Source organism: Cheilinus undulatus, linkage group 24, assembly GCF_018320785.1.
Source record: "Cheilinus undulatus linkage group 24, ASM1832078v1, whole genome shotgun sequence".
In the NCBI taxonomy this organism is placed as follows: domain Eukaryota; kingdom Metazoa; phylum Chordata; class Actinopteri; order Labriformes; family Labridae; genus Cheilinus; species Cheilinus undulatus.
The window spans coordinates 2,645,127-2,658,982 of record NC_054888.1 but is presented as its reverse complement, the minus strand read 5'-3'; the positions used below and the strand labels follow the sequence as shown (position 1 = coordinate 2,658,982).

At 40.2% G+C, this 13,856-nt stretch overlaps 1 protein-coding gene across 1 annotated transcript in view; it reads right to left on the bottom strand.

Annotated features, from left to right (window-relative positions):
• nhsl1a (NHS-like 1a) overlaps window positions 1-3,104 on the bottom strand; it is a 30,631-nt gene extending 27,527 nt beyond the window's left edge. Inside the window, exon 1 of the mRNA XM_041782363.1 lies at window positions 2,429-3,104. Coding sequence (XP_041638297.1) covers window positions 2,429-3,104 — 676 coding nt within the window. The remainder of the gene's footprint in view (window positions 1-2,428) is intronic.
• Between the last annotated feature and the right edge of the window lie 10,752 nt (window positions 3,105-13,856).

Sequence of the window (13,856 nt, the reverse complement as noted above, 5' to 3'; positions counted from 1 at the left end):
TCTAACAGGAGAATCAGCATCTGGCTGCAGCATCTCCGTAACACAACAGTGACTAAACAAAACAAACCCTCAGGTCAACCAATCACAGACGTGTGGGCGAAGCTAGCAGACCATGCTAACAGGTAGCAGCTAACAGGTAGCAGCTGTTGCTTGGTAAAGCCAGTACATCTGTTATTAGAGGAATAAGCCATTAGCGTAGCGTATGGCTGCAGCTAATCCCCGCTCACACCCACACACAGGAGATTACCACACAGGGGAGATCATTAGGGCCGAACCAGGAGACGAGGACCCGTCAGTGTTTTTATCAGTTATGTCTAACTGGAGCTGGTATACATTATTGATGAGACTGAGGCAGAGTTTTACAGATCTGCAGGCAGAAACAAGCCGTCTCACTGCTCTCATTTACATGTGGAGAGACAGCCATGAAGCAGCTAAAGAAGGGCTTTCACCGTCTAACACAGGAAGGTAAAGCACAGGTGAAAGCTAGCGTCAATACTGTCCTGATATGATGGACTAAAGCAGTCAGCAGAACCATCTAAGACAGGGAAAATATGACCATTACATTTATCAGTGAGCCAGAGGAGCTGTTTAAAAGCCAGACAGCAGCAGCTAGAAAGAGTCAGATATCTATGAGGTAATACTGAGGAAAAGGATCACAGAAACCGTGTTAATTCAGGGATCAGAGTAGTCTCAGTCCCAGATTTGTAGGACTTCTTCACACCTCGAGTCTGGTTAATCTGGTCTGAATCATGGACCGCTGTGTTCCATTATTGCCTCAACTTTGGAGAGGACCATCCTCTGCAATTTGAAAGATTAATCATGTTCAGTCTTTACTGTCAGGTGTACTCTTCTTCTTCTTCTTCTTCTTGTATTTTAGTATCGACACTACTTGGCGTATTACTAGGTATCCTGTTTTTACAGCACACAAGTCTATATTGTCACATGGAATAGACCAACAGCCAATCAGAAAGCAAGCTAGCGGAAGGAGGAAGCAAAACAGACTCCTCCATGGTGGTGACAGTGTAGCATGAAGTTAGATGTCAGAAATGGAGGAGCAACTTCCTGATTTTTGGCAACAACACAAATCTCTGTATGACTTGTCCTGTAAAACAAACTACAATCACACTGACTGAAAGAGGAGCTGACTGCTACAATAGATGGAGCAGGATGCTAACAGCTAGCCACATTTAGCTGACTTCCCCATGGATGTAGCAGGATGCTAACAGCTAGCCACATTTAGCTGACTTCCCCATGAATGTAGCAGGATGCTGACAGCTAGCAACATTTAGCTTGGTAACTTATGGATGTAGTATGTGGCTAACAGCTAGCCACATTTAGCTGACTTCCCCATGGATGTAGCAGGATGCTAACAGCTAGCCACATTTAGCTGACTTCCCCATGAATGTAGCAGGATGCTAACAGCTAGCAACATTTAGCTTGGTTACTCATGGATGTATCAGGTGGCTAATGGGTAGCCACATTTTGCTTGGTTACTCCTGAATGAAGCAGGTGGCTAACAGCTATCCACATTTAGTTTGGTTACTCATAGATGTAGCAGGATGCTAACAACCAGCCACATTTAGCTGAGAAACTCATGAATGTAGCAGGTGGCTAACAGGTAACCATATTTAGTTTAGGTTACTTGTGGATGTAGCAGGTGGCTAACAGGTAGCCACATTTAGTTTGGTTACTCATGAATGTAGCAGGTGGCTAACAGATAGCTACATTAATTTTGGTTATCGTGGATGTAGCAGGTGGCTAACAGATAGCTACATTAATTTTGGTTATCGTGGATGTAGCAGGTGGCTAAGAGGTAGCCATATTTAGCTGAGTTACCCATGGATGTAGAAGCTAACTAGCAGCTAGCCACATATAGCTTGTTTGCGCTAAAGTCTTGTCTGGTGAGAAGGTAACATCAATAAGACCAATAAGAGCAGGAACCACTGACGGCCTCGCAGAGCCAAAGAAAGTAACCCCGGATCATTCAGAACCAAAACCAGGCAAACAAACCAGATTCATGTAAGACCAATGAGTTTCAACAGAAGCCGTCTGAGAGCACAGGAAGCCAATGAGGGATCATCAGGGCAAAGGAAGAGCCAATCAGGGAGCTTTAAACGTCCAAGGCCTAGCAGAGCTGAAGTGAACGAGCTGAGGCCGCATACAGGACCGAGCTGATCTACAGTGGTTAGAGAACGGACCATTAAAGGCCAAATCCATGTAAAACGGGACCATTTAGGACTAAATTAGAAGACCACTCCTGTGGAGATGAAGTACCCTAATAATCCTAGTAAGTGCTTTATGTAAGTATGTACCCTCTACCTTAGACTTTAACTACTAAAAACTTTGCTATACATGCGAAAATACAAAGGATTTTATTTATGGAGGAAATATAAGGGAGGGGCGTGGCCTGTGTAACAAGTCATCATACCTTTACACAGGAGGGGCGTGGTCTGTGTGGCCTCCCGCCCAGAGCTCCTCCCCCTGCGTAGTCTGAAGCGTAGGAATGCTGTCTTGCGCCTCCTGCTGGGCTTGTAACGGTACTGCGGGGGCACCTCTGGCTCTTTGAAGGGGGGTGAGGCGCTGAGGGGGGAGGGGATGGGCAGCGTGTAGCCGGGCCGGGGCTCTGGAGTGGGCGGGACTGAGCCGGTCCGGTATCTTGGTGAGAGGACTGGGCAGGTGGGGCGCTGCAGCTGAGGGGGTGGAGCCTGGGCGCTGGCTTTCCCATAAACCTCTGGAGTGAAAAAGAGTTTCCCATGAGCCTCTGGGGTCAGAGAGGGGTGGACGTGGGGGTGTGGCGGCAGCTGCTGGCGGAGTGACCACGGACTGTTTCCCGGATACTGCAGGTGAGGTGGGTGGAGCTTTAGTTCACCTGTAGGCGTCCCCGGTCGTCCGGCGCCGCTGGCGTTCAGAATGGCACTGTGCTGTTGGTAGATTTTGGCGCTGAGGAGGCGGCGGCGTAGGCTTCCCTCTGTCTTTGGCTGCAGGGCAGCCATCTTTCGTGGAATTAGCTCATCTAGGTCTTCTTCGTGGTCTTTGTTCCAGCAGCGGGACGCCACACCAGGCCCCGCCCCCTCGCCACCCAAACAATCCACGTAGGAAATCATGGCTCAGGACAAAAAGATGCCTTTCAGAGGAAAAGTCGAAGGGAATATGAAACCCTTCATAATAAAAGCTCCTTTTTACAATAAAAGTCCAAACAGCATCCTTTAGTTCCAGAAAGCCCTTCAAAATAAAAGTCCTCTCAAACAGTAATGTCGAGTTTTCAGCCTTTTAATGATTCTTTTTGCTTAATTTAAAAGGATAAACATTGAAAGTCATCTGGGTTCAAGTTTTAAAGTAGCTCCACCAAACCTCTCTCTCTCTCTACACAAAATAAAAATCACTCGACCCTTTCTCACTGTTGTCCACAGAGAGCGTCACATCGTCGTCAAACTCACAACCACTTCTCCTTCACAAACATCCTCCTGAAGAAAAACTCCACATACTCCCTCATGGGCTCTTCATGTTCAGCTTGTAGTCTTCCTCATCACTGAAGTTTTCTCAGCTCCACGTCCTTCAAAATAAAGCCCCCAGAGATGTGTCGACTAGATCTAAACAAACTTTGAAGAATCCAGAGACGCCACGGCTCCGTCCACAGTAAAAACACTCCTCTCTCCCAGCGTCTCTCTCCGTCTCTAATCTCCTAACGAGGATTATCCTTCCTGCAGATGGCCCGTGAGAGACTGGTATTTACCTCAACGCACCACATGTTGCTTGATTCTGTATCGCTGTGTCAAACGGGTTAATTCTAGATTTAGATCACAGAATCAGACAACACAAGGTCAACAGTGAGCACGATTAAACCTAGATCTGCTCCTGTCAGACCGTGTCAAAATAAGCTGCTAATAAAGTTTTAAAGCAGGTTTTTAAGATTGTTTTTATCAGGATAAGACGCCTCAGTCATCCAGGAGAAAAGGAGGAAAAAGGGAGGTAGCCCTCTAGAGCCCAGTCCTCTAAAGTGTCCTGTCATGTTTATTTAAAACCAAAATTACAAAAAAGTTGGGACGCTGTGTAAGCTGTAAACAAAAACAATGATAGCCAAATCTCATAAACCCATGTTTGATTCACAGTAGAACATAAACAACATATCAGATGTGGAAACTGAGACATTTTACTATGTCATGAAAAATGGCAGCAACATGTCTCAAAAAGTTGGGACAGGACAACAGAAGGCTGAAAAAGTAAGAGATACTAAAGAAAAACAGCTGGAGGAGCAATTCGACCATAAATAGGTTAATTATCAACAGGTCAGTAACATGACTGGGTATAAAAGGAGCATTTTAGAGAGGCAGAGTCTGAGCAGATCAGACTCTGCCTCTCTAAAATGCTCCTTTTAGAGAGGCAGAGTCTGAGCAGATCAGTCTGTGATAAACAGAGTCGAGAAATTGTGGAACAAACTCAGAAAAATGTTCCTCAATGTAAAATAGTGAAGACTTTGAACATCTCACCATCTAAAGTCCATATTATCGAAAGATTCAGAGAATCTGGAGAACTCTCTGTGAGAAAGGGACTATGGAGGACCAAACCTGCCAAAATAAAAAATAAATAAATAAATAAAGTAAAAAATAAATAAATAAATAAATTCAAAAAATTCAAAAATTAAATACAAAAAAAAATTAAATGGAAATAAATACAAAATAAAAAATATATACAAAAATAAATAAAAGAAAACATAAATACAAAAATAAAAAATAAGACAAAAATTAAATGTAAATAAATAAATAAAAGTGAAACTAAAAACGAAAATAAAAAATAAAAATAAAATTCAAAAATTAAATACAAAAAATTATATAAATGGAAATAAATAAAAATATATACATAAATAAAAGTAAAAACAAATAAAAAAATAAAAAATAAGACTGAAATTAAATATAAATAAATAAAAGTTGAAATAAATACTATACATATATATAAATAGAATGAAATATCAATCAATAAATAAAAGTCTCACATTTATTTATTTCATGCTGCCAACACTGTCAGCATTAAAAACAGGCATGATTCTGTACTGGACATCACTGTGGTCAGAATAATCAAAGCTTATTTAAAATAGACTTAGGACACATGGAAAACTGTTCTGTGGTCAAAGGAAACCACAGACGCTGTGTCCTGTGGACTAAAGAGGAGAGGGAGCATCCAGCTTGTTCTCCTGGCTCAGGTCTAAAGCCTGCATCTCTGATGGTATGGGGTTGCATTAGTGCTTATGGCATGGGCAGCTCTAACATCTGGAAAGGAACTATTAATGCTGGAAAGTAGAGAGAGCTTTTAGAGCAACATATGCTCCTATCCAGACAACGTCTCTGTCAGCAAGATGATGCTAAACCACATACCACATCCATCACAACAGCATGGCTTCACAGGAGAAAAGTCCGGATCCTGAACTGGTCTGCCTGCAGTCTAAACCTTTCACCAATAGGCATCAGAAACGGGAAAATCCAGCATCTATCTTGATAGAAGAGAGGATGCAACACAATGGTCACACATGGCCCTGTCCCGACTTTTTTGAGATGTGTTTCTGCCATCAAATTCAGAATAAGCTAATATTTTTCCTGCATTGGTCAAATATGTCTGATATGTTGTTTCTGATCTATTATGAATAAAATACTGGTTCATGAGATTTGACTATCATTGTTTTTGTTTACATCTTACATGGTGTCCCAGCTTTTTTGATAAAACTGCTACTGTTATGTTCTCAGGGCTGGAACGGGACAGACAAATCAAGCATTTTTGCCTCTATCTTCCCCTGACAACCAGTAAACATGACCACACATCTCCATAAAAACTCCTGAACACTGTTTAAACTGCACAGATATGTTGACGACATTCTTCTCTTTCTCTCGCTGCAGCTTTTTCTTTGATAGCATGACAGAAGAATTGCCGTCTGTTTTTAAGATGTTACTATTTAATGCTTTTCATCATTGCTCTGACAGAGGTTATAACATTTAAAGCACATAATCTAAAAAAGTACCTAAGACTAAGAATTATAAGGACCTCTAAGCTGTTTTATCAAACACAGGAGCATCCTCCTCCTTATTTAAAGCCCTTTGACTCCTCTAACGGCTGATGTCAAAGTTATAGATTGTCCTGTAGAATAGATTCCTGTCTCTAGAGCTCCTGGCTGTGACTCTGGAGGCTGTAAACCCACAAACAGCTGTGTTTAGGAGCAGAGGAGGATGTTTCAACCTGCCTCGACAGGTCAGCGCTGAGATTACTGTCTCTCACACAAGAATGCTTCATGCCTCTGACCCCAAACTTCCCCTTTACCACACACACTCTTTCAAAACAAAACACCAGCAGAGGTAGGGCCGAGCAGGAAAGAAAATCATAGCTCCATGTTTTCCAGCTGAATGGATGAAATTTATCCCAGTATTTCTAAAGAAGGTTGTCACAAAACCAGAAATATAAACTTTAAATGATTCCAGTAAAAATCAATCTTGATGAATCTGAAAGTCCCAGACATTCAATACTTTAATGTCCAACATTCCTGCATGTTGTCTGAAATGTTCCAAAACTTTGCCAACATTTCTGAATATTGAGGTTGTCAGAATGTTCTAAGGACAGAAACGTTCTGATCTTTTCTCAGATTTTCAAGCTTGCACAAATATGTCAAGGTTGGAAAAATTTCAATCAAAGGATGAAATGTTTTATAAGCTTGGATGACATCATTTTTCCAAGGAAAGGGCTTTAAAGGATGGAATCATCAAAGGCAAGGACGGATTGTTTTATGGGCTTTAAAGGATGAAATTATCAAAGGCAAGGACGTAAAGTTTTATGGGCTTTAGAGGATGGAATAATCAAAGGCAATGATGGAATGTTTGATGGGCTTTAAAGGATGAAATCATCAAAGGCAAGGACGGAATGTTTTATGGACCTTAAAGGATGGAATCATCAAAGGCAATGATGGAATGTTTGATGGGCTTTAAAGGATGAAATCACCAAAAGCAATGATGGACTGTTTTATGGGCTTTAAAGGATGAAATCATCAAAGGCAATGATGGAATGTTTGATGGGCTATAAAGGATGAAATCATCAAAGGCAAGGACGGAATGTTTTATGGACCTTAAAGGATGGAATCATCAAAGGCAATGATGGAATGTTTGATGGGCTTTAAAGGATGGAATCATCAAAGGCAATGACGGAATGTTTTATGGGCTTTAAAGGATGGAATCATCAAAGGCAATGATGGAATGTTTTATGGGCTTTAAAGGATGGAATCACCAAAGGCAAGGATGAAATGTTTTATGGGCTTTAAAGGATGGAATCATCAAAGTCAAGGATGAAATATTTTATGGGCTTTAAAGGATGGAACCATCAAAGGTAAGGAAGGAATGTTTTATGGACCTTAAAGAATGGAATCATCAAGGGTAAGGAAGAAATGTTTTATAAGCTTGGATGACATTATCATTCTAAGGAAAGGTCTTTAAAGGATGGAATCATCGAAGGTAAAGATGGAATGTTTTATGGGATTTAAAGAATTGAATCATTGAAGAAAAAGATTGGAATGCTTTCTAGGCTTTAAAGGATATCATCGAAAGGCAATGATGGAATGTTTTATGGGCTCTATAGGGTGACATCATGTTAAAGGCAAAGGATGGAATGTTTTTTAGGCTTTAAAGGATGGAATCATCAAAGACAGAGGATTGAATGTTTTCTAGGCTTTCAAGGGTGAAATCATCCCGTAGGCAAGGATGGGATTTTTTTATAAATTCTAAAAGCTGATATACTCAAAGACAAAGTATGGAATGTTATGGGGCTTAAAAGGATGACATTGTTAAGAGGTAAGAATGGAATGTTTTTTGGTTTCGAAGGGTAAAATTATCTTAAAGGCAGAGAATAGAATTTGTGGTAATAGGGTTTTGTCTTCTTGTAGGAAAAGATGGAATGTTTTATGGGCTTTCAAGGATGGAATCTTCAAAGACAGAGGATGGAATGTTTTTGGGTTTTAAGGATTGAATCATCCAAAGCAGAGGATGAAATGTTTTATGGGCTTTAAATGATGGAATCATCAAAAACAGCATGGAATGTTTTAGAACTTGAAAGGATGACATAATGAAAGGCAAGGATGGGATGTTTTATAAATTTTTAAAAAAGGAATGTTTGGAGGCTTGAAATGACAATATCATAAAATGGAGAGGATGGAATGCTTTATGGGCTTGAAAGGCTGACATCCTTTTTAAGGCAAGGATGGAATGTTGGTGAATCTGAGAATGTTGGAGGTCTTCCCCTCCATTTTTTTATAGGCTGAAGTTGGCATCTTTTGGTAAAGTGGGTGAAAGATATCTAACCAGTTCCACCCACTTTTCCAAAAGTTGCCAACTATGGTTACTATTTGCAAAAAAAAAAAAAAAAAAGGAAGGAGAAAGTACCCAACATCCCCAGCTTCATCAACATTCCGTCCTCTGCCTCTAATGATCCTCTGAAGTCTTTAATTGACTGTAAAAAAGATGATGTCATCAATGCTAAAAAATCATTCCATCTTTTTCACCACCTCCTGGATCAGATTGTGTAAAAGCATGTTGTATTCTTATATCCATAACCAACATTATTTTATTCTAAAAGACTATCTCTATACCTTAAACCTCCATGCACTGCCCCGCTCTAATGAGAACCTAAAGGGTTATTAGTTAACGGTTCTGATTGCAGCTGTAAATGGAATGAAGCACAGAAACACTGCAGCAGCTGTAAATCTGGAAATACTGCAACACTTTCCTCCATTTCTCCGTCTCTCTCTGCAGAAAACAAAGCTGCCTGGACCCTCCTGAGTTTCCCATCACACAGAGGGGTTCCACTGATAACAGCCTGTTCACAAAGTCTGGACAGCCAGCGGACAAAATGACCTACATCCACACCAACGCTCTCTCTTATCTGCATCAGACAGTCCTCCATTCATCCTCTCTCTCTCTCTCTCTCTCTCTCTGTCTCTCTCTCTCCCTCTCTCTTTCTCTCTCTTTCTCTCTCTCACCTTTTAAGCTGAGCATGTTGTCCTCGCTCACTCGGCGTCCCTCAGAGTGTGAGTGAGAAAGTGAATCTCAGCTGACAAAGACTGGAAACACAAGTTCAAACACAGACTCCTCTCTCTCTCTCTCTCTTTTTCTGTCTCCCCCGTTCTACCACAATAAAAGCCCCCTCCCTCCTTCTCTCTCTCTCTCTCTCTCTCTCTCTCTCTCTCCTTGCTCGACCCTAACTTCTCTCCCATCATCTCAGGCAGTGTTGGAGGAAACTTTGACATTCCTTATGGTGATGAACAAATAAAAACACTAGTTTAGCACTAGTGGTGAGGACATTGAAGCATAAGTGCTGGTTATGAAGAAAAACTGCAGTACTTTTATTGCAGTTAAGTGTGGAAGGATTAATGTAGAATGATACAAACAAGCACTAGACTGAAATACAGCAGACGTGTTCAAACTGGAGCCCTGAGCTTCAGGGGCCGAACCGGTGAGGTAAAAAGACATCACTAAGTCCAAAAGTCTGATTAGAGTCATAGCTAGACAGGCCTACATTCAAAAGGCAAGGATGGAATGTTTTAAAAGCCTTGCTGACTGCAAAGGCAAGGTTGGAATGTTTAAAAGCTTTGATGACTTCAAAGACAAAGAATGCAATGTTTTCTAAGTTAAGATACTTTTAAAAAGCAATTATAGGATGTCTCATTAGCTTTTAGGACTTCAAAGGCAGAGAATTGAATGTTTTGTAAGTTTTGATGATTTCAAAGGCAGAGGTTGGAATGTTTTAAAAGTTTTGATTACTTAAAAGGCAAAGAATGAAATGTTTTATTACTTTGATGACTTCAAAGGCGGAGATTGAATGTTTTATTACTTTTGATAACTTCAAAGGCAGATGTTGCAATGTTTTATAAGCTACAATGACTTCAAAGGCAGAGTTTGGAATGTTTTAAAGGCTTGAATGACTTCAAAGGCAGGGAATGGAATGTTTAATAAATTTGGATGATTTCAAAGACAAGGTTGGAATGTTAAAAAGGCTTTGATGACTTCAAAGGCAGAGATTGAATGTTGTATTACTTTTGATGACTTCAAAGGCAGAGGATGGAATGTTTTACAGGCTTTGATGACTTTAAGCTCAGAGGATAGAATCTTTTAATGACTTCAAAGCCAAGGACAGAATGTTTTTTCAGCTTTGATGTCATCATCTTTAGAGGTAAAGAACGGAATATGTTATTTGCTATGAAGACATTATCCTTAAGGCAGAGGATAGAATGTTTTCTTAGCTTTGATGACATCATCTTCAAAGTCAGGAGATGGAGGAGTGAAGCTGGGGTGTTGGGTGCCCTCCATTTTCTACTGAAAAGTAGACCATTGTTGGCAACTTAAGATGAAGTATTGTTTGCTGTATGGTGACTTTGAACATTTTGCTTTCTCGTGGTTATTGCTTTTCGGTGAACTTCTGCCAATTATCAGGCCATGCAGTAGCTGGCAGCTTTTGTTGAAGGACTTTTACCATTTTGTGTTTCTGAATATATTGTTAACTCACTGTGAGGGCCTTTAGCTTAATGGGGAGGGCCTCTTTTGTGTATTTGCTGGGACCTCCACATACTTAAATGTTGTCCAAGGCCTTTCTTTCACAACAGGAGGATGAAATATGTTTATATCTTTCTTTCTACATGTTCTACTGTCTCGTTTGTGTTCATTTCTCTGTGAAATGTAAGTAGATTTAACTTTCATTCTTGTTTGATTCATTTTACATCAAATTCCTCAAACTAGTTCCATCTTTAGTGAAAGAGCTTGTTATATTCAGTTTGGTCTGATCTACTTGGTCACCTTAATGTCTAGTGTTGTAGATTAGGGGATTTTAACACCAGGATTAAGGATCCTCTGACCGGTGTAAGCACACGTTTTGCGGCTGAACTCTGCTGACAGGTTAACTGGTTTAATCTTGATGGTCTATTGTTTATTGCATGGACTGAACCTCTTCTGCTGCTGTTCTTGTCAGGACCCCCTTATAACGGAGATTTTTGCATCTTGATGGAGTTCTTGTGGTTAAATAAAGGTAAAATAAAAATGTTCCTGAATGTTTGTAATTTGCTGACTAATAGATGCATTTTAATGTTTTGCATCAAAGCTGTTTTATTCTCCTGCAACTCAGAGAGCTGTGACTAGGCAACCATCCAAGTAAACACCTCCCACAGCAGTCAATGAGATGAAAGTGTGACGGATGAGACGTCTATCAGACCCACTCATCACGAAAACAGTGACTGGGAGCTGACGGTGTACCAGCAGGAGGAGGATGGTAGACTGGGCCCGCGCTTCACGGTGTTTACCTCTGCAGACTAAAATAGGCTCATTAATCATCTTAGGATGGCATCGCTGACACACTCACAGACACACGTTCCCAAAATACTCATGAGCATAGACTTCATCTGCAACCAAATAATATAAGTCATCCTATAAGAATGAATTTATAAAACTGACTTAGCTGTAATCTTCCAGTTCTGGTTGTGATCTCAGAATTCTGACTTTGATCTTAGAATTCTGACTTTGATCTCAGAATTCTGACTTTGATGTTAGAATTCTGACTTTGATCTTAGAATTCTGACTTTACTCTTAGAATTCTGACTTTGATCTTTGATCTTAGAATTCTGACTTTAATCTTAAAATTCTGACTTTGAACTTTGATCCCTAATTCTGACTTTAATCTTAGAACTCTGACTCTGATCCAAGAATTCTGACTTTGATCTCTAATTCTGACTTTGATCTCAGAATTCTGACATTGATGTTAGAATTCTGACTTTAATCTTAGAACTCTGACTTTAATCTTAGAATTCTGACTTTGATCTTTGATCTTAGAATTCTGACTTTAATCTTAAAATTCTGACTTTGAACTTTGATCCCTAATTCTGACTTTAATCTTAGAACTCTGACTCTGATCCAAGAATTCTGACTTTGATCCCTAATTCTGAATTTGATCCCTAATACTGACTTTAATCTTAGAATTCTGACTTTAATCCAAGAATTCTGACTTTGATCCCTAATTCTGAATTTGATCCCTAATACTGACTTTAATCTTAGAATTCTGACTTTGATCTTTGATCTTAGAATTCTGACTTTAATCTTAAAATTCTGACTTTGAACTTTGATCCCTAATTCTGACTTTAACCTTAGAACTCTGAGTCTGATCCAAGAATTCTGACTTTGATCCCTAATTCTGAATTTGATCTCAGATAGATTCTTAGAATTTTCTGTCATCTGAGAATTCTGTCTTTTTCCCCCTAGAAAAGTCTCAAAAATGTTTTCAGTTGTCTGAATCTTCTTCCTAACTGTATTAAATTTTGTACATTGAATTTTTGAAGAAATATAAATGTTTGTTATCGTTTGTTTCCATAGAAAATACCTTCTTTTAAGTCGTTTTGCATCAAAACTACATCAGAGTTCCCTTTAAAATCAAAGCAGCTGCAAGTTCTCGCGACAATCCTGAGCCAGGGGAGCGCTTTGATTGGTCAACGAACACACGCTGATGTGAGCTGATTGGCTGTGCTGGAGATAAACAGGGAAGTGTGCGTTAGCAGCTCTGCGGGCTGGAGCTCATCGGTGGGTTTCGGTTAAATTATTAGATCAAATTGAATTTGAATTATACTGCTTCATGATGCATCTGAAAGTAATGATAGCAGTTATAACCACTGAGTAATAACATGTGGGGGAATGATCGAGAAACTTGAATTTGAAGGTGATTTGAAGCTCGTGAGCTAACGCAGTTAGCATGGGAGCTAACCGAGGGTCCGTTATTCAATGGAGGCAAAGCAGCAGCAGGACTGGGGCCTCTTTACAGCTCTTAAGGTCTCATTAATGAGAAAACACTTAACGGAAATAATCTTAAGGAAATGCAGACGACGCTGTCATAACGATAGTCTTTGTGCTGAGACAAGTGTGACAGCTAAGCATCTTAAAAAGGTGAAATTGGTGAAAAAGGTTTAGTTTTTCCTGAGCTGTTATACCAGACATCATTTTAAGAGTTATAATTAGTTTCCTTTTAATTCTATTGCCTTCCTTTTCATGCCAAGCTACGATTAAAAAACAAAATCTAAAAGCAAAGTGATCCAAGATAAAAGACTTCTGAGATAAAAGAATGATGAGGTCAAAGTCAGAATTACGATCTGATTTCAGACTTTTCTCTGAATTTTGAGGAAAAAAAGGGGTCCCCATATTTTTATTTTGGTTTCAGTGGCTCTTCTGGTCTTCTGTAAAATCATTGACTAGTTAGTTACATGTAAAAAAAAAAAAAGCAAAATGTCTACCATAAATTAATAACAGCCCACTCTAAACCTTTTTAAAGTCTCTTCGAATGTCTGTTTTTTAATCTAATGTTATTTGTCTGTTTCTGTTTCCATGGTAACAGACATGTCCGTCATTATACAGCCTCGTGGCGAGGTGGGTGGAGGCGTGGCAGCTCACCTGCAGTGCTCCCTCTGTGGTCATTTCTCTAAAAGCCACGCCCACCAGCTGACCCACGTGGCCACGTCTCACCCCACCTCTCTTGACAGCATGTCCGTGGGTCGCCTTGGCAACATTGTGATGTACCAGAGCACGGCGAGGCTGTTCCACTGCTCTGAGTGTTTCTTCACCAGCCGTGACTTCACCAAACTTTACAAACACATCATCTCCAGACACTGCATGGACGAGACAGCGGGGGAGAAGACGGAGGAGGAGGCAGAGGAGGAGAAGGACAAGAAGGAGGGAGGGAAAGCAGAGATGGAGGGAGGCAAAAAGAAGAAGGACAGAGAGAAAGAAGAGGTGGAGGGAGGAAAAGATGAGAAGGAGGGAGAGAAAGAAGTGAAGGAGGAAGGAATGAAAATAGAGAAGGAGGCAAAG